General features: G+C 38.5%; 2 protein-coding genes across 3 annotated transcripts in view; one reads left to right on the top strand and one right to left on the bottom strand.

Annotated features, from left to right (window-relative positions):
* DHX30 (DExH-box helicase 30) overlaps positions 1–18482 on the bottom strand; it is a 196318-nt gene extending 177836 nt beyond the window's left edge. Inside the window, exon 1 of the mRNA XM_050780722.1 lies at positions 18479–18482. The gene's annotated coding sequence lies outside the window, so the exon portion shown is untranslated. The remainder of the gene's footprint in view (positions 1–18478) is intronic.
* SMARCC1 (SWI/SNF related, matrix associated, actin dependent regulator of chromatin subfamily c member 1) overlaps positions 1–27995 on the top strand; it is a 195593-nt gene that overhangs the window by 100136 nt on the left and 67462 nt on the right. For both annotated transcript variants that reach the window (XM_050780744.1, XM_050780745.1), the window contains exons 16-21: positions 1488–1601; positions 3009–3162; positions 4187–4300; positions 9045–9104; positions 16830–17088; positions 17775–17936. In XM_050780744.1, the coding sequence (XP_050636701.1) occupies positions 1488–1601; positions 3009–3162; positions 4187–4300; positions 9045–9104; positions 16830–17088; positions 17775–17936 (863 nt within the window). The remainder of the gene's footprint in view (positions 1–1487; positions 1602–3008; positions 3163–4186; positions 4301–9044; positions 9105–16829; positions 17089–17774; positions 17937–27995) is intronic.

Here is a 27995-nt window from a genome sequence, read left to right as displayed (position 1 = left end):
CTGGGTTCAAGCTATTCTCCTGCCTCAGCCTCCCAAGTAGCTGGGACTACGGGCATGCACCACCACACCTGGCTAATTTTTGTATTTTTAGTAGAGATGGGGTTTCACCATGTTGGCCAGACTGGTCTCGAACTCCTGACCTCAAGTGATCCACTTGCCTCAGCCTCTCAAAGTGCTAGGATTATAGGCGTGAGCCACCACGCCCGGTCTGTCCTAACAACTTTCAGCTTGTGTGTGCATGTATGTTATGGATTGTTTCTATTCATCCAGGAGAAAATGAATCTTTATCTTCCTGATGCATGAGTGCTAATTAAAAGAGAGACATGGTGATATAGCTACATGTGAATTAAGCTTAATTACATAAAGGATTTTTGTGCTTTTGCATTGGAAATAGAGAAACTCTTATTGGAAGGAAGAAGTTTAGCAGAAAGTACTTTTTGTCTTTCCCTGATGATTCATCAGTATATACTTCTGGAACACTTGTCCCTATATATAAGTACACACCTTTCAGTACTGTAGATACGCTCCCATGTATTAATCAGGGTATAATCTGTTGATTTTTTTTTTTTTTTTTTTTTTTTTGTGGCGGGGGGACAAAGTCATTCCGTCACACGGGCTGGAGTGCAGTGGCATGATCTTGGCTGCCTGAGTTTTGTTTTTCTTGTGTGCCAAGAACAGTTGCTAGGTCTCAAAGTCCTTAACACTCTTGTTATTAAGTACTGTATTTTGTGACAGAAGTCATTGGAATCTGCTGTAACAGAATCTCAGTTTCTCTCTCCATTTTCGTATGTTCTTTTCTGGATTTGGTCTCATGGATTCTACTTATTGCCCAGCCATGATCTCCCTTAAAGAACTGCCACGAGAAGTTACATAGCTATTTTCAGAGCCAAATCCACGTGCCACATTTGAAATACAGAAGTGATAGGCAACAGAGGTTGAGAGCATAGATTGAAGAGCCACCACACTGGGTGCGATGAATTCTGGCTCCATCAATTACCAACCCTGTGGCTAGGACAAATTCTCTAACAACTCAGTATTTGTTTCCTCACCCATAGATGGGATGATAGCAGACCCTACCTGCAATATGGAGCGATTATGAGGATTCAGTTGTCAGACATACATTGCTTATAACAGTGCCCTGCACACAGTAAAGTATAGATATGTGGTAGTGAGGCAGATAGCCTATGTAACCATGTGTTAGTTTCAAATTCTGCAGTTAACTACCACCATGACCAAGTTTGAATTTATGTTACTTCACATGAATGTCGTTACATTACTTGTTATTATACATTAGTAAACAGTTGTTTTGCATATTTGTGGTTCTAAATTCACTCATAACTTAATATGCAATATAATATCACCGTTTTTTTATGCTCTTGTCTTAATTTATTGTATTTCTAAGGAATCTGAAGATTTTTGAGTTTCTGAGTAACATTGTTTCTGAAAGGATACGTGTCCACCTTATGAATTTTGCCATTGCTTTTTAGATACTTGGCATATCGAAATTTTATGATTGACACGTATCGCCTAAACCCCCAAGAGTATTTAACTAGCACTGCTTGTCGGAGGAACTTGACTGGAGATGTGTGTGCTGTGATGAGGTAAAATGTTTGACTTTTTCTGAGACATTTAACTGTAGGAATTTACTTATGCTTTGCTGTCATATTAAACTGGTTGTTTCAACTGGGTAAAACACCTAATTTTAGTTGTGTCATTTAGGGGTGGATTATATTTTGTTTCCTTTCATTTCATTCAATTTATTTTATTTTTATTTTATTTTATTAATTTAATTTTATTGTCGAGATGGGATTTCATAATGTTGCCAAGGCTGGTCTCAATCTCCTGGCCTCAAGCAATTCTCCTGCCTCGGTCTCCTGAAGTATTGTGATTGCAGGCGTGAGCACTGTGTTCAGCATTAGAGGTTGAAAATTTAAAATATTTAATTTAGGCTGGGTGCAGTGGCTTACGCCTATATTCCCAGCACTTGGAGAAGCCAAGGCGGGCGGATCACCTGAGGTCAGGAGTTCGAGCCTGGCCGACATGGCGAAACCCCTTCTCTACTAAAAATATAAAAATTAGCCGAGCGTGGTGGCACATGACTGTAATCTTAGCTATTGGGGAGGCTGAGGCAGGAGAATTCAGGAGGCAGAGATTGCAGTGAGCTGAGATTGTCCCACTGCATTCCAGCCTGGGCGACAGAGCGAGATTGTGTCTCAAAAAAATAAAATAAGTAAGATAAATATTTAATTTAGTTTTCTAGATTTTACAGTTCACATTTTAATTTTTTTAGTCAAATCATAAAATAACCAGGGAAGGAGTAGATTCAGGTTGGGAGTGGATAAACTCTGCGCCCTAGCTCTGCCAAAAAAAAAAACAAAAAAAAACCCGCCAGGTACAGTGGCTCACACCTGTAATCCCAGCACTTTGGGAGGCCGAGGTGGGTGGATCACCTGAGGTCAGGAGTTCGAGACCAGCCTGGCCAACATGGAGAAAGCCTGTTTCTACTAAAAATACCAAACATTAGCTGGGCATGGTGACGGGCACCTGTACTCTCAGCTACTTGGGAGGCTGAGGCAGGAGAATCGCTTGAACTGAGGAGGCGGAGTAGGTTGCAGTGAGCTGAGATTGCACCATTGCACTCCAGCCTGAGAGACAGAGCGAGACTCTGTCAAGAAAAATGTGGATTTTTTCTATGTGTGTATTTGGTCTGTGTGTGGGTTCTTTTATTACCATGGACCTAAATGCGTATTTGTGCTCTCATTTCTGTGATTTAAATGATTAAACTTTGTAATAGGTTTGGGGGGTGCTGTGTTATCAACATTATTTGTGGCTTGTAGAAATTGTTCCCTACATAACGAACAAAATCTGTCAAGTAATTTGTGGTGTTTGATAGCCTGCTGAGCACATTTACTTGTTTTATTGTTTCTGTTTTTTAATGGTGTAAGGATGATAATAAAGCACATGAAATTGATTCTTTAGATTTTAACTTTCCGAGCTTTATTCTTTAGGGTCCATGCCTTTTTAGAGCAGTGGGGACTCGTTAATTACCAAGTTGACCCAGAAAGTAGACCCATGGCAATGGGACCTCCTCCTACTCCTCATTTTAATGTATTAGCTGATACTCCCTCTGGGCTTGTGCCTCTGCATCTTCGATCACCTCAGGTAAATTAATGTTGACTTTTCATCAGACCTGAATAGTAACAAATGTCTGTTTATAGCATATCTATTTAGGAATGCTGTTGTTAGTGCTGTTTCTTTGATGCTTGTTTGTATGTGTGTTTTGGTGTACTGTAAATATTACAGTCCAAAAGAATATATAGTGTTTAAGTTAATGCTGTACCACCAATCCCAAAACCCAATGCCTTAGTCTATCAAATTATTAATTTACTTTTATATGCATAACTCCCTTTATCCTTCTGTCATCAAAAAGACACACATAAGTAAGCAGATGATGCAAAATCTTCTTTCCCTTCCTTCAGTCTGTGTTCTAGAAACGTGAAGCAAAGAAATCTTTATAACTTGTCCTAAGATTTGTAAAGTGGACATCCATATATACATTATCAAACAGATTATGTCAGACAAATTCTGTATAGCATTAAGTTGGATTCACAGGAACCTAAGGTATAAATTTTGTTCCATTGTGAAATAGAATATAGTAATGAAAATTTGTTATCCTTTCTGGACTTAAAGGGACACCAAAATGTAACTTGTATGTTGAATTTTTGTTAGAAGTATAGTGTAGAAGTGTGGGTATTTATTGTTTTTCGTAGGAAATCCACCAAGAGTGGCTTAAGTTCCAATATTAACCTTTTTTTTTTTTTTTTTTTTTGAGACAGAGTCTGTCTCTGCTCCCCAGGCTGGAGTGTAGTGGCATGATCTTGGCTCACTGCAATTTCCGCCTCCGGGTTATAAGCAATTCTACTGCCTCAGTCTCCTGAGTAGCTGGGATTATAGTCACATGCCACAATGCCCAGCTAATTTTTGTATTTTTAGTAGAGACGGGGTTTCACCATTTTGGTCAGGCTGGTCTTGAGCTCCTGACCTTGTGATCCGCCCGCCTCGGCCTCCCGAAGTGCTGGGATTACAGGCATGAGCCACCGCGCCCGGCCTAAACAAATTTTAAAAAACGTTTACCCTCTTGACTTTAAAGAGGCTAACTCAGCCGTTTATCATTTATTTGACTCAGGTTCCTGCTGCTCAACAGATGCTAAATTTTCCTGAGAAAAACAAGGAAAAACCAATTGATTTGCAGAACTTTGGTCTACGTACTGATATTTACTCCAAGAAAACATTAGCAAAGGTAAGGATTTTTTTTCTAATCACATGCAGGCTACAATCCAGCACATCTTAGTCCTTCTAAGATACATCTGATGAGCTTTCTACTCAAATCTGATGGTATTTTTAAAAACAATTATGATTTATCTTACCTTTTATATTCCCATATGACTTAGTAGATAGGTATTTTAAAAATAACACTATTAGAGAAATTCGATGGGAAAATGGAGAATTTGAAGAGAGAATTGGAATCTGTAAAAAGAATCATGAATATTTTAGAACTGAAAAGTATACTTGAAATTATTTGATAGGTTTAACAACAGACTGCATACAGCAGAAGACAGGTTAGTGAACTCAGAGACAAATTAGTGGATATATTGAAACTGAAGTACCAAGAGAAAAAGAAATTGGATTGAGGTAGGGAGGGGCCAGGACAGAGAGGAGAGTGGAAAAGATACGTGAGATACAGTTCAGGCTGGACATGGTGGCTCACACCTGTAATTTCAGCACTTTGGGAGGCCAAGGCAGGAGGATCCCTTGAGCTCTGGAGTTTGAGACCAGCCTGGACAATATAGCAAGACTGTGTGTCTCTATTATTAGAAGAAGAAAAAGAAAAAAGAATGATAGAGTCCAAAGAATTAATGTTTGTCATTAGAGACCCATAAGAGAACGAATGAAGGAGGAGTGATACTTGAATATATAATGGCCAAAAAGATGTTGGAACAAATTAAAAGATACCAACTCAAAAAACAAGAAAGACAGAGCCAGGCCGGGCTCAACACTTTGGGAGACCAGGGCAGTAGGGTTGCCTGAGGCCAGGAGTTCAAGAGAAGCCTTGCCTCTACTGAAAAACACACACAAAAAGAACAGATCCAGATTTATATATAGAGAAAACCACACTCGGGTACTTTATGCTTAATCTCTTAAAAACTAACATCTTAAAAGCAGACATGGAGGGTGGGGATAAGGGTAGAGAAGAACATACTAAATTCAAAAGAATAATAATAAAACCGATAGCTGACTTTTCAACAAAAATGATTAAAGTCAAAGGACAAATACAATAACATTTTTAAATTGTAAAAGAAAAAATATCTCTCTGGAATTCTGTATCCAGTAGATACTACTTTCAAAATTGAACGTGAAATAAAGACGTTTGTAGGCATTCTTAATGTAGAAAAGTTATCACTAGCACACAGTCTAAGAAAAGTAAAGGAATGTCTTCAGCATAAAGGATAATGATCCCAGATGAAAGCACATGACTCCATGAAGGAATAAGGAGCAGAGAAAAGGGTAATCTATGTGGTTAAATATAAAGTAATACAGATAGTTTAAACAATAATATTTGGGATTTATAATGGTAGAAATTATAAGAATGGCAGAAAGGCAGAAGGAGATTAAATTGAATAAATTGTTAAAAAGTTTACATTATTTGGAAACATGACAAAAGTCCTGATTTGGGGTAAACTATAATTTGACACAACATTTTGGGACCTGACTGGATCTAATGGAAGAATAAAGAGTGCTAGAAAAAAGGTCAACATGTGAGTCAGTATAAAAGACATCTTCTGGCCAGGCACGGTGGCTCACGCCTGTTTTTGTTAATATAAAATTCAGATCCAAGAAAAACTAACCTATGGTTACAGAAAGTATATACTAGTCTATACTTACTTCTGTAAGTATATACTTTTGTGAGTGTATATACTTCTGTAAGACTAGTATATACTTTTGTGAGTGTATACTTCTGTAAGTATAGATTAGTATATACTTTTGTGTAAAAGACTAGTATATACTTTTGTGAGTGGCTATCAATTTGAGGTTTAAAGGAGGGAGCCTTTTGGGTTTTGATTTGAGTATTATTACATTGTCATATAAGTTAAATTGTATCAAGTTTTATACTAATTTGTGTATTTTATTGTATATGTATCATACCTTCAGAAATACAAAAGAATTTTTTTTTTTTTGAGACTGAGTTTGCCCTTTTCTCCCAGGCTGGAATGAAGTGGGGCGATCTTGGCTCACTGCAACCTCCACCTCTGTGGTTCAAGTGATTTTCCTGCCTCAGCCTCCCAAATAGCTGGGATTACAGGTGTGTGCCACCACACCTGGCTAATTTTTATATTTTTAGTAGAGACAGGGTGTCTCCATGTTGACTAGGCTGGTCTTGAACTCCTGACCTCAGGTTATCCTCCCACCTTGGGCACCCAGTGTGCTCAGATTACAGGCGTGAGCCTCTGGGCCTGGGCTTTTTTTTTTTTTTTTTTTTTGGAGACAGAGTCTCGCTCTCTTGCGCAAGCTGGAATGCAGTGGTGCAGTCTCAGCTCCCTGCAACCTGTGCCTCCCGGGTTCAACCGTTTCTCCTGCCTCAGTCTCACAAGTAGCTGGGACTACAGGCACGTGCCACCACGCCCAGCTAATTTTTGTATTTTTAGTAGAGATGGGGTTTCACCATGTTGGTCAGGCTGGTCTCAAACTCCTGACCTCAGGTGATCCTCCTGCTTCAGCCTCCCAAAGTCCTAGGATTACAGGCATGAGCCACCACACCCAGCTTTTTTGTATTTGTATTTTTTTAAAGAGAGGACATCTCACTGTGTTGTCCTGGTTGGTCTTGAACTCCTGAGCTCCAGTGATCCACCTTTTTTGACCTTCCAGAGTGCTAGGAATACAAACATGAGCCACCAGGCCCAGCCTAATAAAAAAAAAATTTTTTTTTAATCATATGGAAGCTTCAGCAATCATTTTGTGGGCTCTGATGAGGCTTATGTTGTAGAGCCAGTTGTTATCAAGAGAGGAAACAGGCTGGGCATGGTGAAACCCCGTCTCTACTAAAAAAAAAAAATACAAAAACTAGCCAGACATGGTGGCGGGCGCCTGTAATTCCAGCTACTCAGGAGGCTGAAGCTCAAGAGTCGCTTGAACCCAGGAGGAAGAGGTTGCAGTGAGCTGAGATCACGCTAGTGCACTCCAGCCTGGGCGACAGAGCAAGATTCCATCTTAAAAAAAAAAAAAAAAAAAAAAAGAAGAGGAAGAAACATTGACTTAAGTCTGTGGGGCAGAAAAAATTCTTTCTACACTTTGTGGCTGAGAAGTGGAGAGATGGTTGTTGAGGACCTTCCCTATAAATAAATGTCTGGGTCTAGGTTGTAGAGATCTTCCTTATGTTTGCTCAGGTTTTGTTTCTTCAGAATTTAGATTAGATGTTAATGAATTTTGTTCTTCTTGGTGCTCCAAATCTGATTGGTGATTACCTCGGATTTTGGTTTTTTAAAAGAACCTTTGGTTATCTTAAAGTAATCCTTGGGGATCTCAGCTGTATATTCTGTGTTATAGATACAGGCATCTTTTCTTTCTCACAAAGCCATACTGTAGGAGTTTAATTATTAATTCTGCAATGCTTAGGTCAACTGTTTTTATTCTTTAGTTAAAAGACTACTTATTTTTGATGCATTATTTGTTTTTTCTTTTTGCAAGTGAACAGGGTGTGTCAGAATGCTATGAATTGAATGCCCCAGAGATGTAGCAAATCAGGGTTTAATTTTGTTGTTGTTGTTTTATTTTTGTTTTTTCTTTCTTCCTTCATACAGAATTTAATTTTTTCATGCAGTGTGTAGCACTATTGCACTAAGAGATTTAATTATCTAAACTGAGAAACTATTGACATATACAGGAAAATCACGGATTGTAGAAATGTTTATTTATTAAATGGTAATCTCTCAAAATAGAGCTTTGAGAGAGGGAAATACGTTAGAATGTATATTTTGAATTAGTAATGTTTATAGCTGCATGATAATATCAGCTATACTACAAATCAAGTCTCCTGAAGATGAGTGAATGCAGCAGGGTATGCAGATCAAGAAATATAAATTAATCAATTAAATTGTAGTTTTTACACAAGCCAGTCTCACTTTTCTTATACTCACATTGTCACATGAATCATAAACTATAAGGGACTCACATGGAAAAGGTGATTTTGAGTTTACGGACTCACTTGGAGGTTCTTTTATATTTGAGAGGTGTTTTAAAATGAGATAGTATAGACTTACTGCAGTTGGAATCAAGAACCTGTCAGTGTTTTATGTCTGTAGTACATCTGATCCTTGAATCCTGGAAGAAGTACTGTCTTTAAGTTATTACCAAGATGTGTGTTATGTTTGTGTATTACAGCTGATTTATGGTATGCAGTAAATTAATATGCCTTTTTAGCTTGCTAAAGATACTGTTAAGTATCAAAATAATAGAAATAACATATCCAAATAGTTATGGGTCCTTGTTTGACAGCAGGAAGTCTTTTTTGGTTTTTGTTTTTGTGTTTTTTTGAGATGGAGTCTCGCTCTGTTGCCAAGGCTGGAGTGCAGTGGCGCGATCTTGGCTCACTGCAACCTCTGCCTCCTGGGTTCTCCTGCCTCAGTCACCGGAGCAGCTGGGACTATAGGCAAGAACCACCACACCCGACTAATTTTTGTATTTTTAGTAGAGATGGGGTTTCATGGTGTTGGCCTGGCTGGTCTAGAACTCTGACCTCAAGTGATCCACCCACCTTGCCCTCCCAAATGCTGGGATTACAGGCGTGAGCCACCGTGGCCAGCCAGTCTTTGAAATAAGCCAGCATTTCTTTTAGAAGTTTAGGCTCCTTAAAGTGTTTTATTCCTGTTAGTCAAAGACTTACGTTGATAGTTTGTATAGCACAGTCACCTGAGCGTGGAAAGTAATTCTACTGAGCTCCATATTCAACTTTAAAAATGAGCAAAAAATTTCTGATTTTGTTTCCTTAGAGTAAAGGTGCTAGTGCTGGAAGAGAATGGACTGAACAGGAGACCCTTCTACTCTTGGAGGTAAGCAGATTAATGCATATGGGATGTGTGCTAAGATTCTATGACTAGCATTTTATTTTGTTTTGTTTTATTTGGAGGCAGGGTCTTGCTCTGTCACCCAGGCTGGAGTGCAGTGGCCTGATCATGGCTCAGTGCAGCCTCTACCTCCCAGGCTCAGGCGATCCTCTTACCTTTAGTCCTGAATAGCTGGGACTACAGGCATGTGCCACCACGCCTGGCTAATTTTTGTATTTTTTGTAGCAGTGGGCTTTCACCATGTTGTCCAGGCTGGTCTCAAACTCCTGGACTCAAGAAATCCTTCCACCTTGGCCTCCCAAAGTTCTGGAACTAAGGCATGAACCACTGTGCCTGGCCTGTGACTAGCATTTTAAATTCACCTTTAGTATTCTGTTTTAAAAAGTGTCCACTGGAGCTCAAAACTCAATCACACATGTGTTTTCCTTTAGAACAGCCATCATGCTTTGATAGTTGATACTTAAATCCTTTTCTGTATCTCCCATTGATAGTACAGAATTTTAAAACCGTGGAGTTATTTTTAGATATTTAGACGATTAAATTGATAATTTTTATAGATTCATCGAGGATGTTTAAGTGAAGCTAATTCATAATTGTCACACACTCACAACAAAATAAGTTGTGAGTGTGTGACAATTAGGAATAAAGTGACTACTAAGACAATTGGTTTCATTGCCTGGATTTATGCTAAGATGTTGCCTCTCCTTTTGCACCATGAATGCAGACGTCGACATAATGAAAAAGACAGTAGTGCCTTAGTATTATCAAGGAAATTGTTTGACATCACAGTCCTAAAAGAGCCTGGTGCCCTCTGGGTTCCCAGACCACGTAGAGTGGACTTGGTGACATTTTGATTGCTGTACTGCTTTGATTTGGTTTTTCAGGTTGTTCCAATTGTTGTAATTACTGTAGAAGTATCCTTGGTGCATCAAACTATTTTCATTTCTTTTTTGCATTCCTCTTTTACTTTTTCTTGCTGTTTTCTCCTTCTCCCCCAAACCTTGTCTTTCTCTGTTGTGATCAAAATCAAAACGATCCCTAGTTGTGTGTTCTTTTGCCTCTACTTTAATATGTTCTCATATGCCCATTCAGTATCAGTGATATGCAGAGAGCTTTGCTGACTCACTTTTTTCTTATTTATTTAACTATCTTTCCTATGGTACTGACTGACTCACTTTTAATTTCAGGACTATTTTGTATAGCCATGTCTACTAGATTTTAATATTAATTAAAATGAATCGTGTTTTCAGTACTTGTGGGTGACTATAAAAACACTTGTATTGCTATTTTGGAATCTTTGGGCTCTGGAGAGAAAGTAAGTTATATAACAATGACTGGGACAACAATTGTTCTTTTTCTTGCTGCACATTGACGCTGAAACTTTTCTCCTTTTTCACATTTAAGATTAGTAGGTAGTAAAAGTGAGGTAAGAATAACTGAACTACTGTTTAAAGACATCCGGTGGGGTGGCTCACGCCTGTAATCCCAGCACTTTGGGAGGTCAAGGCGGGCGGATCACGAGGTCAGGAGATCGAGACCATCCTGGCTAACACAGTGAAACTCCGTCTCTACTAAAAATACAAAAAATTAGCCAGGCGTGGTGGCAGGCGCCTGTAGTCTCAGCTACTTGGGAGGCTGAGGCAGGAGAATGGCGTGAACCCGGGAGGCGGAGCTTGCAGTGAGCAGAGATCACGCCACTGCACTGCAGCCTGGGCAACAGAGCGAGACTCCGTCTCAAAAAAAACCAAAAAACAAAACATCCAGGAAAACCACAGTATTCTTACACAATAGTGCATTTTCTCTCTTGCAGGTGGAATCTGTGCAGTGTTTGATTTTTCTTTTAAACTTACAATTCAGTCAACAGTAATTGTTTGCGATTACACAAAGAGAAATAAAAGACTTCTCCACATCAGTGTTTACCTCTAACATCTTCCATTTATATAGTTTATTTAGAGATACTCAATAGCTTAAGAATATGAAGTCACATGAGTATTTTTAAATGGATTTATAATCAAATATCGTCTCTTTCTAATACGTTGATAAATCTGGTAGACTCAGTGGGGTTTGCTGTTTTCAAAATAGCTTCGTACTCCCCCCCCCCCCCCCCCGACAGGGTTTTACTCCCTTCCCCCATGCTAGTGTGCAGTAGCACAATCTCAGTCCACTGCAGCCTCAATTTGCCGAGCTCAGGCGATCCTCCCAGCTCAGCCTCTCGAGTAGCTGGGACTACAGGTGTGCACCACCATGCCTGGCTAGTTTTTTTTGTATTTTTAATAGAGATGGGGTTTCAGCATGTTGCTCAGGCTGGCATACTATTTTATTAAACAAATATACCACACAGGAAGCATTCCAAATATTTTTTGTATTCTTGAGCCCACCGCTTTGATTTTTAAAAGACCTTGTTTCATAAAGTCTTTTATCAAAGCACAGTTTTTGAGTAAATGCTAAAGGTTAATATCTGGTCATGTTCATTTCTTTGTTATCTTATTGTAAATATTGGAGGCAACATTTCAGTTTTGGAAATAGTCAAAATGGAATGTATACAATAGATGAAGGAATGCAGTTTGAAAAAGAAAGATCTTTAATTGGTAGAAATGAAGGATAATGTAAGATTTTATATTAACTTTTTAAAAAGAAATTACTCTGTAAGATCGAGATGACGACGGCTTGTTTGAATAAGACTTCAGTTGTAAAAAGGTATGGGGAATTTCTACTTGAAAATGTGTCATTAGAATGAGTAGGCATATAAAGTCTGAAGTTTGAGGTGAAAAAACAAAATAGCACAACAACAAAAAGAAGCTACAAAAGACCACCACAGTCTTTATGGAAGTTTGAAATTCTGTTGTTAGAATCAGGGCATCAGAAGGAAAGAGAGATAATGGAGCCACTCTATTCCACAGTGATTAAGGCGATCAAAAATTTTTTTTCAAATTAATATATATGTACATACATATCTATATATTTTTGCACATACTTATTTAATATAGAGGCAGGGTTTTGCTACGCTGCCCAAGCTGGTCTTGAACTCCAGGTCTCTAGTGATCCTCCTGCCTCAGCCTCCCAAAGTGCTTGGATTACAGATGTAAGCCACTGTGCTGGGTACACAGTTTCTTTTTTCTTTGAGACGGAGTCTCACTCTGTCTTCCATGCTGGAGTGCAGTGGTATGATCTCGGCTCACTGCAACCTCTGCCTCCTGGGATCATGCGATTCTCCTGCCTCAGCCTCCCCAGTAGCTGGGACTACAGACACGTACCACCACGCCCAGCTAATTTTTGTTATTTTCACAAGACACAGGGTTTCACCATGTTGGCCAGGATGGTCTCGATCTCTTGACTTCGTGATCTGCCCGCCTCAGACTCCCAAAGTGCTGGGATTACAGGCACAAGCCACCGCGCCTGGCCTTCACAGTTTCTTTTAAGTCCACAACTGATTGCACTATTCTTCCTGTTCATTTGTAATTATTCCTGGGCTTTAAAGTGACAAGACTTGAATTTGTAAGCTCACTGATTCTCCCTTGATAACTCTAGTGTTTGTCATGTATGCTTTGCTTTCTCATGCTATTTATTTTCCCTTAGATAATTAATAGACATAAAGGCTATACCTGGAAATAAAACTTATAATTTATTAACATTTATGTATCACTATAAGAGTTTCTCTCTTTTTTCTTTTTTGAACCGGAGTCTCACTCTGTCACCCAGGCTGGAGTGCAGTGGCATGATCTTGGCTCACTGCAAGCTCTGCCTCCCGGGTTCACCCTATTCTCCTGTCTCAGCCTCCCAAGTAGCTGGGACTACAGGCGCCCGCCACCAAGCCCGGCTACTTTTTTTGTAGTTTTAGTAGAGACAGGGTTTCACCATGTTAGCCAGGATGGTCTTGATCTCCTGACCTTGTTATCGTCCCGCCTTGGCCTCCCAGAGTGCTGGGATTACAGGCGTGAGCCACCGCGCCCAGCCTTCTCTCATTTTTTTATGCCAGCTAAATTACAGGAAACATAGCATTAGAAGATATTTAGTAACCAACATGCAAGATTTCCTCACAGTGTGCATGCACTTTACATACTTTTTCTTGATACGCAACCCAGGAAATATTTCATTCTATGTACTTTTGAACTACACTAAGAGGAATAGTAAATCTTCTATTAAAAAACTTTTCTTAAGGACAGAGATGTTCAATCTTTTGGCTTCCCTGGGCCACACTGGAAGAACCGTCTTGGACCACACATAAAATACACTAACACTAACAATAGCTGATGAGCTTAAAAGAAAAAAATCCCCCAGAAAATCTCATAGTGTTTTAAGAAAGTTTATGAATTTGTATGGGTCACATTCAGCGCCATCCTGGGCCACATGCGGGCTGCAGGCCGCAGGTTGGATAAGCTTGGTTTAGGAGAAGCCTTTTTTTTTTTTTTTAATTAAAAAATAGCCTTTTTACATTTGAGAGCCTTAGCAAAGTCAGATTTCTTTTTTGGTTTAGTTCAGTTTCCTGTGGTTTGAGTTCAGTAAACTTTATTAGGTATTGTGTGTCGGACACTATGACAGACACTGCATGTTGAGATCTATAGGACATAGTCTGTACCTTTAAGGAATTCATAGTCTACTAGGTGACAGAGGAAGATAAAACACAAAGCTTGAATGCAGAATTCCCAACTTTATGATTAGAGGTATGTCCAGAGCACAAGAGCTGTACAGAGGAGTTGCTTTGCAAACAGACCAGGTAGATAAGACAATGAGCAGCCTTCTGGGAATGGTATAGCTGTGTTGGTCCTAAAACATGATGTTTCCAGTGCAGAACAAATGGTTCATAGGCACAATACCTAGTAGGAATATATCAGTGGGACCTGTGTATTCTTGAAACAAAAAGAGTAGGGAATAGGGTGAGAGAAGTAGGCAGTGTCCTGATCATGTTTGGCTTAGTTTCATAAGATAATGACACATAATGAAATAGTTTTAGGCAGGAGAGAAAGAGTGTTTTACGTAAAACATATTTCACTCTAGCAGCTTGGAGAAGGATGAAATTAAGTATAAAAAGGTAATTATAAGAATCAATTTATGAGGCCGAGATGGAAGGATCACTTGAGGCCAGAAGTTGGACAGCAGCCTGGGCAATATAGCAAGACCGTGTCTCTAAAAAAAAAAGAGAGAGAGAGAGAGAACGTATCCAGGTTGAGTGATGATGAAGACCTGAACCTGGGTTATGCCAGGATGAATAAAGCTGTTTTGTAGTATTATAAGATACTTACTAAAAACCTTTAATTGAATGAATGAAGCTGTTTTGTAGTATTATAAGATACTTACTAAAAACCTTTAATTGAACCTTTAATTGAATCATTCTCCTTCCTGGCCAGTGTATTCTCTTTTCAAAACATCTCTTTATTTTCCTCTCTTACTAACATTACTCTCAGTTCCCAGGCTCAGACATTTACTGATTCTCCACTCTGTGCTCTTCTGGATGCTGATTCTTGCTTGGATTTTGTATCTCAGAAGGTTCCCCAACTCCACCTTTATTCTGGAAAAAAAACTTGGTGAACTTTCTTATTGTTCCCTGGCGAAAGGAACATGAAAAAATATTTTTAAAATATAAACTTCATTGGAAAAGGGCGTGATAGAGCATGCCTAGAAAATCCCTATTTATAATTAGAAACATAATACAGCCCCAGTAGATATATTTCTACTTCCATGGACCTGCGTGAGATAGATTTATTTTTCTTTTTTCTTACAATCTGGGTCTTTCAAAAAGTAATTCCTTCTCAAACTACTTGAGGTTACTGAATATCCAGAGGTCACTGAATATCCAGAGGAAACCTAGAATTAGCCTAGTGTTTCAAGGGATTTAATGACTCAGACCGTTTGCTGGCTTGGGTTTTGAGAAGTCCTATATCATTCCAGCAGAAATGAAAGCCTGAGCAGCAGTTGGAACCCAGAGTTAAGAATTAATTGATGGCCAGGCACAGTATTTCACACCTGTAATCTCAGCACTTTGGGAGGCTGAGGTGGGAAGATTGTTTGAATTCAGAAGTCCGTGACCATCCTGGGCAATATAGTGAGAACCCATCTCTAAAAATTAAAAAATAACAAACAAACTTTGAAGTAAAATAATTAACTGAAAAAGTAAAACATGGAGACAACTATTGTTATAGAAAACTCAATCTCACAGTGTAGATCAGCAAATTAGGCTCTAATGCAAGGTTTTTCAGTTGGAGCATTCAATATTGACATTTGGGCTAGTTTTGTTGTTGTTGGAGTGGAGGGTTCATATATGTTTTACAGCATATATGGCCCCTCCTTGTTCTTAGATACCAGCAGCACTTCCCCAGTTGGGTCCACCAGAATGTTTGCAGACATTGCCAATGTCCTCAAGGGGGCAAAAATTACTCTTCATTGAGAACCATGGTCCTGGAGAGAATGGTGTTAGAGTAGCAACTTCAGTATGCCACTAAATAAATTCTTGTTATCCAATTAATTCCTCAACTTTCTTAGCACCACATAGTTGTGGTTTTCTTTCTACTGTTCTATCCATTTTTCCCTCGGAGACTCCTTTTAAACTTTTTGTTGGTTTCTTTCAGGATTTTCTCTGAAAAAAATAATAAATTATACAACTAGAAATGTATGTGGTTTATAAATTTTAGAATCAGTTTATCAATTTCTACTAAAAAGAAGCCTACTTGGAGTTTGACTGGAATTGTATTGAATCTAAAGTTCTACTTGGAAATAATTGACATCTTAATACTGAGACTTCTGGTGAATGAACACAATATATCTCTTCGTTATTTTATTTGGGTCTTTTAGTTCTCTCATGTTTTACTCATTCCAGTCTGTTACTCTTATACATTCTTTATTATGTTTATTCCTCCTCCTAAGTATTTAATTATGCTATTTAAGACAGGGTCTTGCTGTGTTTGTCAGGCTAGCCTTGAACTCCTGGGCTGAAGAGATCCTCTCGCCTGAGCCCCCTGAGTAGCTGGGACTACAGATGTGTGCCCCCACACCCAGTTTTTATATTACTTTAAATACTTTTTTTCTTCATGTTTAAAATTTTTCATTGCTATTATATATGGATATATAGTTGAGTTTATTGCCCTTCTATCCTTTGACTTTGCTCAGCTGTTTAGTTTTAGTACTTTTTTTTATAGCTTCCTTGGAATTTTCTATATAAACAGTCATGTCTGTCTATATTAGTAAAAATATCAGCCCTTCCTCTCTCCCTCCCTCCCTCCCATCCTTCCCTGTTTTCTTTCTTTCTATCACTCTTACCGCCCAGGCTGGAGTGCAGTGATGCAATCTCGGCTCACTGCAACCTCTGCCTCCTGGGTTCAAGCGATTCTTGTACCTCAGCCTCCTGAGTAGCTGGGAGTACAGGCACACACCACCATGCCCGGCTAATTTTTGTATTTTTAGTAGAGATGGAGTTTCACCGTGTCATTGGCCAGGCTGATCTCGAACTCCTGACCTCAGGTGATATGCCTCCCAAAGTGCTGGGATTACAGGCGTGAGCCACCATGCTTGGAATACTTCTTTCTTTATAGTATGCATGTCTTTTATTTATTTTTCTTGCCTGATTGAAAATAATATAAAGAAAGCCATCAAATCTTTCTATTTATGCTTAACTATTTGCATTAATTTTTTTTTAAAAAAAGCTATATAAAGAACTTCTAATATTACACATTACTTTCTTGTTACCGGACATTAAAGCATCTGTTTTTTCTGTTTTAGGCCCTGGAGATGTATAAGGATGATTGGAACAAAGTGTCGGAACATGTTGGAAGTCGTACTCAGGATGAATGCATCCTCCACTTTTTGAGACTTCCCATTGAGGACCCATACCTTGAGAATTCAGATGCTTCCCTTGGGCCTTTGGCTTACCAGCCTGTCCCCTTTAGTCAGTCAGGAAATCCAGTCATGAGTACTGTTGCTTTTTTGGCATCTGTGGTGGACCCTCGCGTGGCATCTGCTGCAGCAAAAGCGGCTTTGGGTACGGACGTCCCTAAACCATCTCCTCAACAGAAAAACTCAGTTTATCTCAATTTGAATATTACCAGCCATTACATTCATTTCTTTTAATGTAAATAACAAAAATCAGATATTACCTGTGAAAGATACCATATTCTTTGTGGAAGTATTACAAAATTTTTAAGTAATGCGTCTTAAAATTAAGAGCTTTAGGAATTGGAGGGACAGGGGTTTTTTATTGTATATTTTGTGATTAATTTATAATTTGGTATAACTAGCAAAGGAAGTCATTTGATATTCATGGGTTACACATTAATTATAACTAGAACTTCGTCACATCATAGAACTCTTTCTTGGTTTTATGGGTGTTTAATCCTTGCTGTTTTTGTTTTTTTGATTTATTAATCTAGTAAGCAAAGTTAAAATATGGACAGCAGTTTTGATTATTGCTGGTATGAGTTGAAAGATCTCTTATATCAAGGCTCTGTGATGTGTAGGATAAAATGTAGAGCCATAGAATTTCATTATTATTATTTTTTTAAATCTCATTTAGTCCTCTCATTTTGCTGGTGTAGAGGGACTGAGAGCCTGAAGAGGTTGCTACACCTAAGACAATAATATTGTGTTGGGTTTCCCGATGGTGGTTTTACACTGAAGCAAATTTTTGTGCAAAGTTAGATTGCTGTTCCATTTTTATTCTTGAACCAGAGGAGTTTTCTCGGGTCCGGGAGGAGGTACCGCTGGAATTGGTTGAAGCTCATGTCAAGAAAGTACAAGAAGCAGCACGAGCCTCTGGGAAAGTGGATCCCACCTACGGCCTGGAGAGCAGCTGCATTGCGGGCACAGGGCCCGATGAGCCAGAGAAGCTTGGTGAGTCACTGCTGCTTTCAAGGGACAGGGTTAATATATGTTTGTATTCCTGTCAGCTTACTCAAGTAATTGGGTTTACCTGCACTAAAAAGTGAGTACAATGATCAGTATAAACTTGTCTTTTAAGATTAGTACATGATTTGTTTTCTCTTGTCTGTTTCTTTTGGTAGCTAGAACTAAAAAAATTGTCTTGTAATTGTTAATGGTATTACAGTTGTGAATTATCTGGTTACTGTTTGTAGATCCAGGTTTTGAATAGACAGATAGAAGAATACTGAAAGATGGATGGAACTGTAGGTGAAAAAAAAGAAATGACTTATGATTATGTTAATTTATATGTTGCTGAATGGGTTTCAGTTCATTGTTTTGTGGGTTTTCTTAGCTGAGGAGAAAATCCTGTAACATAAAATTCCTCATTTTAACTGCTTAAAAGTATAATAGCTTCTGCTCTATTTACAATGCTGTGTGTCTATCACCACTATCTAATTCCAGAACATTTTCCTCATCCCAACAGGAAATCACATACTTATTAAGCAGTCACTCCCCAGTCCTTTTGCTCTTCAGCTGTGGTACCCACTAACAATCTGCTTTCTGTCTCTATGGGTTTGCCTATTCTGGACATTTAATATAAACAGAATCATGTAATATGTGGCCTTTTGTGTCTGCTTCTTTGACTTAGCATGTTTTCAAGGTTCATCCATGTTGTAGCATCCATCAGTACCTCATTCTTGTCAGTGCTGACTATTTCTTTGGGTGGATATAACCAATTATATTTATCTGTCATATACCCAATTATATTTATCTGTCAATTCATGGACATTTTGTTTCCACTTTTACACTACTATGAAAAATGCTGCTATGAACACTTATATACAAGCTTTTTTGTGAACAGAGGGTTTTCACTTCTTTTGATTGGGTATATACCTAGGGGTAGAATTGCTGAGTTACATGGTAATTTTGTTTACCTTTTTGAGAAACTGCCAGCCTGTTTTTCATAGTGGCTATACCATTTTATGTTCCTACCCATAATGTATGACATTTCTAAGTTCTTCACATCCTTGTCAATACTTATTTTTCTATTTTTACCTTTAATAGCCAGTCTAGTGGTTTGATGTTGGGGTTTGTATTTGCATTGATGATTAATAATCTTGAATATCATGTGTTTATTGGCCATTTTTATGTCTTCTTTGGGAAATACCTACTCAGATTCATGCCCCACCTCCCCGTTTTTTTTTTTTTCTTAGTAGACTTTATGTTTTAGAGCAGTTTTAGGTTCATAGCAAAATTTGGTAGACATTACGGAGTTCCTGCATACCACCTGACTACCCCCCACATGCACAGTTTCCCCCACGACGATCAATATCCCATACCAGAGTGGTACATTTGTTGATAAACCTACTTTAACACATCATCATCAACTGCAGTCCAAAGTTTTAGTTTATTCTGTAATTGATTCTCACATGTTGAACCACCCTCCCTTTTTTTTGTTGTTGTTTTTTGATAAATCCAACTTGGCCTTTGTAAATAATCCATTTAACATGCTATCAGATTCAGTTTGCTAGTGTTTTGTTGAAGATTTTTGCATCTGTATTCATAGATTGTTTGTAGTTTTTTTTTCTGTGATATCTTTGTCTAGTTTTGGTATTAAGGTAATACCAGCCTCAAAGAATAAGTTAGGAATTGTTCTTTTTTTTTTTTTTTTTTTTTTTTTAAGAAAAGTTTGAGGAGCTTTGGAGTTAATTCTTCTTTAAGCATTTGGTAATATTTACTGGTAAAGCCATCACGTCCTGGGCTTTTCTTACTTTCTTGATTACCGATTCTCTCTTTTTCTTTTTTTTCTTTTCTTTTTTTTTTTTTTTTTGAGACGGTGTCTCACTCTGTCACCCAGATTGGAGTGCAGTGGTGTGGTCTTGGCTCACTGCAACCTCTGCCTCCTGGGTTCAAGCAATTCTTCCGCCTCAGCCCCTGCAGTAGCTGGGACTACAGGTGCGTGCCACCACACCTGGCTAATTTTTGTATTTTAGTAGAGACGGGGTTTCACTGTGTTGGCCAGGCTGGTCTTGATCTCCTGATCTTGTGAACCACCCGCCTCGGCCTCCCAAAGTGTTGGGATTACCGGTGTGAGCCACCGCACCCAGCCCTGATTCTGTCTCTTAACTCGTTATAATTCTACTGAGATTTAAACATTTCTTAATGAGTCAGTTTTGGTAGTTTGTGTCTTATAGGAATTTATTCGTTTCGTGTAGACTATCTTAATTTGTTGGCAAAAAATTTATAACAACAAAAAGGGGAAACAACTGGAATGTCCATCATCTGATGTGTGATAAGCAAAATGTAGTATATCCATACAATGGAATGTTACTTGGCTATAAAAAGGAATGAAGTATTGACATATGCCACATCATGGATGAATTTGGAAACATTTGGTAAGTGAAAAGCCAGTGAAAATAGCCAATATACTATATGATTGCATTTATAAGAAAAGTCCTGAAGAGGGAAATCTATAAAAACAAAGTAGATTAATGGTTGCTCTGCATAGGTGGAATGGAGGATTTGGGGTTGATTGCGAAAGGATACCTCTTTGAAGTAATGAAAATGTTTTAAATTTTACCATAGGGATGGTTGCACGTATCTGTTGATATGCTAAATTTCATTGAATTGTACTCCTTCAATGGGTGAATTTTATATTATATGAATTACATCTCAATAAATTGGTGAATTCTATATTATGTGAATTATATCTCAAAGCTATCTTTTTAAGTTCATAGTGTTCTCTCATAACTGTCAATAGTAATGTCCTCATTTTCATTACTGATTATAGTAATTTCATCCACTTGCTTTTCTTGTTTTAAAGTCAGTCCAGGTAAAGGCTTGTCAATTTTGTCTCTTCAAAGAACCAGCTTTTTTGTTTCATTGATTCTTTGTTTTTCTGTTCTATAATTTCTCTCCACTCTAATCTTCATTTTTTCCTTCTGCTTGCTTTGGGTTAAATTTGCTTTTTTTCCCTAGTTGTTTTAAGATAGTGTATGTTATTTGAGATCTTATTTAGTAATGTAGGTGTTTACAGCTCTATGAATTTCCCTCAGTACTGCTTTTGTGACATTCCATAAGTTTTGATATATTTATTTATGTTTCTGTTCTTCTCAAAGTACTTTGTAATTTTTTCTTTTCTTTTCTTTTCTTTTCTTTTCTTTCTTTCTTTCTTTTTTTTTTTTTGAGATGGAGTTTCACACTTGTTGCCCAGGCTGAAGTGCAGTGGTGCGATCTTGGCTCACTGCAACCTCTGCCTCCTGGGTTCAAGCCATTCTCTTGCCTCAGCCTCCTGTAATCCCAAGTACCTGGGATTACAGGCACCCACCACCACTCCTGGCTTATTTTTTTTGTTGTATGTGTGGTTTTTTTTTGTTTTGTTTTGTTTTTTTAAGTAGAGATGGGATTTCACTATGTTGGCCAGGCTCATCTCGAACTCCTGACCTCAGGTGATCCACCTGCCTTGGCCTCCCAAAGTGCTGGGATTACAGGCATGAGCCACTGAGCCCAGCCCCTGTACTTTGTAATTTCTGTTGTGATTTCTTCTTTGACTCATTGGCTATTTAAGAGGATGTTATTGTGAATTTTCATAAATATGTAAACTTTAAAGATTTTCTTCTTTTACTGATTTTTAGTTACATTTCATTGTAATCAGAGAAGGTAATTTGTGTGATTTCCGTATTTTTAAATTAAGACTTGTTTTGTTGCCTAACATGTGGTCTATTCCAGACAACGTTCTTTGTGCATTTGAGAAAAATATGTTTTCTGTTCTTATTGGATAGGGTCGTTCAAGTTGTCTACTTCCTTGTTTATCTTTTGCATAGTTCTCTCCTTCATTGAAAGTGGGGTATTGAAATCTCCAACTATTATTGTTGAATTATTCCTTCAGTTCTGTTTTTGCTTTATATATTTAGAGACTCCGTTGTTGCTTATATGTTTATAATTGTTACATCTTTTTGTTGTATTGAACCTTTTATCTTTATAAAATGTCCTTTTTGTCTTATATAACATTTTGTGTCTTAAAGTCTATCTTATCTGATATTAGTATACTATTTCAGATGCTGTTAGGTTTCTGTTTACTTTTTTTGTTGTTGTTGTTGAGATGGAGTCTGCCTCTGTTGCCCAGGCTAGAGTTTAGTGGCATGATCTTGGCTTACTGCAACCTCAGCCTCCACCTCCTGAACTCATGTGATCCTCCTGCTTTAGCCTCTCGGGTAGCTGGGACTACAGGCACATACCGCTGTGCCCTGCTAATTTTTGTATTTTTAGTAGAGACGGGGTTTCACCATATTTCCCAGGCTGGTCTCGAACTCCTTGGCTCAAGTGATCCACCCACGTCTGCCTCCTAAAGTGCTGGGATTACAGGTGTGAGCCACGGGGCAGGGCCTGGTTTCTGTTTACACTGAATCACTTTTCTGTCTTGTTACTTTCAGTCTCTTTGTTTCTTGGTATCAAAAGTGATTCTTACAGACTGCATTGTCATCATTGTATTTGAGAAGTTGAAACTTAGATTCTACCTTTGTTTCTACCCTTCATAGCCATAGGACTTTCAAAAGCAGTTTACCTTTGCTGGTTAGCTCTGAATTGTCTCATCTGTAGAAGAAAAGGTATTATTAGATACTTTCTGTAATGTATCGTTTACTAGTGCTGTTTTATGATGTCAGAAAGGAGACATTTTTGCTATTAAGGACTTAATTACCTGTTTCTCTTTAATCAGTCTTAAAGAGAAGTGCACTTAATAAAGCAGCTTTATATGTAGTACAGCTTCTCAAATGGAAGTGCCCTTATATGAAAGGCTGTTTTTTTTTTGAAATGGAGTCTTTCACTGTCACCCAGGCTGGAGTGCAGTGGCGTGATCTCGGCTCACTGCAACCTCCGCCTCCCGGGTTCAAGCAATTCTCCTGCCTTCCAGTATATTCCCAGCATGTTTTACATTGTTCATTAATATTTTTCTTTTCTTTCATTGTGAAACTGTGTATGTCTGCTGATTAAAGAATTATAGGTGTCATTCTGCCTAATTATTTCCATCTTTATCTCACCTGTATGAAATTTATATACACTGTGCTTTAGATACAATGATTTTCATTTGTCTGTTTGTTTGTTTGTTTGTTTGTTTATTTTTGGAGATGGAGTCTCGCTCTGTCACCCAGGCTGCAGTATGGTGGTGTGATCTCAACTCACTCCAACCTCTACCTCCCAGATTCAAGCGATTCTCCTGTCTCAGCCTCCCGAGTAGCTGGAATTACATGTGTGTGTCACAGCACCTGGCTGATTTTTGTATTTTGGGTAGAGACGGGGTTGCACCATGTTGGCCAGGTTGGTCTCCAACTCCTGACCTCAAGTGATCTGCCTGCCTCAGCCTCCCAAAGGGCTGGGATTACAGGCGTGGGCCACTGTGCCTGGCGTATTATTATTATTTTTTAAGACAGTGTCTTGCTTTGTCACTCAGGCTGGAGTACAGTGGCATGATCATAGCTCATTGCAATCTGTACCTCCCAGGCTCAAGTGATTCTCCCACCTCAGCCTCACAAGTAGTTGGAACTACAGGCACATGACACCATTCTTGGCTATTCTTTTTCATTTATTCTTAAAATAAAGATAATAGGAAGTAAAAATTAAAATTGCTAGCTATTGCTCTCCAGAACATACCATCTGAACACCTAGTGCTCCATTCTTGGCAGTTCAAGTGGATATCAGTGAGGTCCTTTCAAGTCTCAAATCTTACCATTTTTTATGAGTTTGCATAGGGCCTACCCCTGTTGTTCTTTCTACTTTGTTTGAATTAAGTGCCAGTCTAGCCATCTCATTTTGCTTATACAGAAACATTTTTTCAGATTAATGAAGCCTCTCATCCCTGCTGCTGGGGTTTGGATATGGTTTGTTTGTCCTCGCCAAAACTTGTGTTGAACTTTGATCCCTAATGTGATGGTGTTGGGAGGTGTTTGGGTTGTGGAGGCAGATCCTTCATAAATGGCTTGGTGCTATTTTTGTAGTAGTGAATGAGTTTCCATTCTCACTCTTGGGGAATTGGATTAGTTCTCCTAGTAATGGATTCATTCCCCTCAGAGTGGGTTATTATAATTTCAGGACCCTCCTCAGGTTTCTCTTCTTTACACCTGTCTGCTTCTCCTTTGACCTCCTCTGCCCTGTTGGGACACAGAATAAAATCCTTTGCTAGGAATCAGGGCCATGCCCTTGAATTTCTAAGTCTGTGGAACTGTGAGCTAAATAAACCCTTTTTCTTTGTAAGTTACCTAGTTTCAGATATGCTTTTATAGCGCCACAAAATGGACTAAGATACCAGCCCTCTGCGCAAATTATTGTTTTAATTCTTCTTAACATTGTTACACCTAGAGTACCAGCTCTTTGATTTAAAAGTAATTTGAGAGTATCTATAATTCTTAGTTTGAAATTAACTTATTTTCTTTTTTTATATGAAGACTGAATTTAGCAGGCCAAGTCACTTCTCTGTTCTTCTTTCCTGATTCTGCACCATCAGACAGTACCCAGCATAGGCTGGAAAAACCTGGGACTAATGAAGCCTGGGTCTTAATTTCCTAAATGTTTTGAGTCAGTGAGATTTGTGTACTTTGCCAAATGAGGGATGTGTTTTTACATGTATGTTTTGAAAACATATTTTGGTAGATGATACCATAGAGCATTAGTGGCTATGAAATAGGCTGCAAATTTAGCCATTTCTAGTTTACTGAGATTTGAAACAAGACTAAAGTACCTAGCAACCTTGGTTTCTTTGGGAGACCTTTGAGTTTCTTTTTAGGAGAATCCTTTGGAGGAAGTAACTTTTTTTTTTTTTTTTTTTTGGCAAAAGCAAGTAAACTGAGGCATGGAGAGGTTACATAGGTGTGTATCTGAACCAGAAATTTAACCTAAATCTCTCTAATCCTCCTGCCTGGCAGGCAGGAGGATTGCTTTAGGCTAGGATATAGAGACCAGCCTGGTCAACATAGCAAGACCCCATCTGTACAAAAAAATAGAAATAAAAAAATTAGCTGAGCATGGTGGTGCAAACCTTTAGTCCTAGCTACTCAGGAACACAAGGTGAGAGGATCATTTGAGCCCAAGCTACAGTGAGCTGTGATCCACACCACTGCATTCCAGCCTACGTGACTAAGCGAGACCCTGTCTCAAATAAAAACCAAAAACCTTACACCAAAATTCAGTCAGTGTCATTCAGTGCATGAGCCTGTGCCAGAGAAGCTTTCTTGGACATAATCACAAAAAATCAAACTCAGTGTATCATATTGTCACATCATTTCTTTGTGTTCTAGATGCTAGGATACTGGTAAAGTAAACCAAAATTTCTCCCCTTTATGTTTTATATTTATCGAGTGTAAGATTGACAGCAATCTAATCAAATAAGTAAAACTTAGCGTGTATAGATGTAATTATTTATGAAGAGTATGTTGGCTGATGTGCTATTGTGAAAAGCAAAGCAGGGTTGCAAGAATATGAGTAAAGTGTGGGGATTACAATTTTAAATGATCAGGGAAAGTCTCATTGAGAAAGTGACTTTTGAGCGAAGATGTAAATAAGGTGAGCAAGAGTGCTATGTAGACATGCAGTGTAAGAGTGTTCCCAGTATTGGGAGAAGCCAGTGTAAAGCCCTCTGGGTAGGAGGTACCTGGCATACTTGAAGAACAGCAAGGAGGCTCTTGTAAAGTCATAATAGCTCGATTGGTGGGGGAGGGGAGGATATGAGATGTTAAGGTAATTTGTGGATTATTGTGATGTTTACTTTATGTAAAGTGGAGGAAGTGGAGCAGTTTGACCAAAAGAATGTCAGAATCTGACATATGTATTTGAGACAGGGTTTCACTCTGTTGCCTAGACTGGAGTGCAGTGGCACAATCTTGGCTCACTGCAACCTCTGCATCCTGGGCTCAGGTGATTCTCCCAGCTCAGCCTCCCGAATAGCTGGGACCATAGGGGTGCATCACCACACCTAGATTTTTTTGTTTTTTTATAGAGGCGGGGTTTTGCCATGTTGCCTAGGCCGGTCTCAAACTCCTGGACTCCAACAGTCTGCCTGCCTCAGCCTCCCAAAGTGCTGGGATTACAAGTGTGAGCCACCACGCCTGGCCTGAGTCTGACCTATATTTTTTCAAGTCTTACTCTAACTGTTCAATTGAGAATATACTCCCATGTGGAAGTCATTAAATTGATTTATTATTTAGATAACATATATATGATTTTCAAAGAAAATTTTCTTCACTACATAACTAAGGCTTTTATTAGAAAGCTCTATTAAAGATTTTATTAAATTTTTCTTTATGTTTTTATTTTTATTTTTTAAAGAGACAGGGTCTTGCTATGTCTCCCAGGCTGGATACAGTGGCATGATCATGACTCACTACAGCCTTGACCTCCCGGGCTCAAGTGATCTCCCAGTTCTGCCTCCAAGTAGCTGGGACTACAGGTGTGCACTACCATCCTGGGCTACTTATTTTAGTTATTGTAGAGACAGGGTCTCACTATGTTGCTTAGACTAGTCTCAAACTCTTGAGCTGAAGCCATCATCCCTCCTTGGCCTCTCAAAGTGCTGGGATTACAGGCATGAGCCACTGCGCTCAACCCAAGGCCACATTTTATGCCTGTGTTTTGCTAGGATTACAGGTAGATATTCTTTTACATGACTTGGAAACTAAACAAAATTGCCTATCTTATAATTTACTTATAGCAAACATACTGATACTTATAGCAAACATACTGATACATTGATAGGATAGCACAGTGAAATCTTGTATACCTACTAGTTAGGTTCAACTTTTTGATATTTAGCCTTCTAAATAAATGTTCTTTTTCTTGAATTATTATTATTATTATTATTATTATTTGAAACGGAGTCTCGCTCTGTCACCCAGGCTAGAGTGCAGTGGCACGATCTCCGCTCACTGCAAGCTCTGCCTCCTGGGTTCTTACCATTCTCCTGCCTCATCCTCCCAGTAGCTGGGACTACAGGTGCCCGCCACTACTCCCGGCTAATTTTTTGTATTTTTAGTAGAGATGGGATTTTACCGTGTTAGCCAGGATGATCTCGATCTCCTGACCTCAAGATCTGCCCGCCTCGCCCTCCCAAAGTGCTGGGATTACAGGCGTGAGTTACCGCACCCAGCCTGAATTACTTCAAAGTAATTTGAAGACATGATGATTCTTTGTAGCCTAAATAGTCCACCATATATTTCCTAAGGATAAGGACACTTTCCTAAATCAGTTATTTAACACAATGATTTTAGTCCCTTTTTAGGACACCAGCGCTTTCCCTCAAGAGAGTTGGAATGTACTTGTACATTCAAGGGCTAGTCAAGGGTTTGTCAAAAACCTTTTGTTGTTACCGTCATTTGTATTTCCTGATCTCAAGTATTAATTTCATTTCTTTTGCTACTGAGTGGATTTACTGTCTGCATCTCAATTCTGGTTTGGACAGATTTTGAGGGATTAGGTTAATTGAAGTGTTTTCCTTGCAAGTTGATGACTTTTGGTGAAATTTAATCACAAATAGAATAATCAGAGTTTTTAAAAATATGTCAATGAGTAGATTGTCTACTGAGCTCCTTAATAACCTATGGAATACAGGTTTCCAATGAGTACATCTTGAGCCAGTTGTCACAGCTCTGTGTTTACCCAACTAATCATTCCTAGTTTTTAAGAAGGTTAAGGACTAGTCTAGACATTATGAGATTAAGATAATCCTGACAATAAATAATACTGAAGAAGTAACTTTCTAAGAACATATAGCCCAGAAATGACTGTTAGAATTCTCGCCTCAGATACTATTCATAGCTTATAAGTAGCCTCACTCTTCTCACCATGAGGATTTCCATAACATTATTTTTAAAGTCAGGCACTTCTAAAACACCATGTGTGAAAATACCCTAGGCCAATGCATGTAAGAAAAATGTGGAACCATATTTGATCATCAGACTTACATCATGTGGAATGGGCTGCTTTCTCTTTGTTATATTTAAAAGGCTCTTTCAAGTATTGTAAAAACATATTGAAATATATACT

This window comes from Macaca thibetana, chromosome 2, assembly GCF_024542745.1.
Source record: "Macaca thibetana thibetana isolate TM-01 chromosome 2, ASM2454274v1, whole genome shotgun sequence".
In the NCBI taxonomy this organism is placed as follows: Eukaryota; Metazoa; Chordata; class Mammalia; order Primates; family Cercopithecidae; genus Macaca; species Macaca thibetana.
This window is presented reverse-complemented; position numbering and strand designations above follow the sequence as displayed.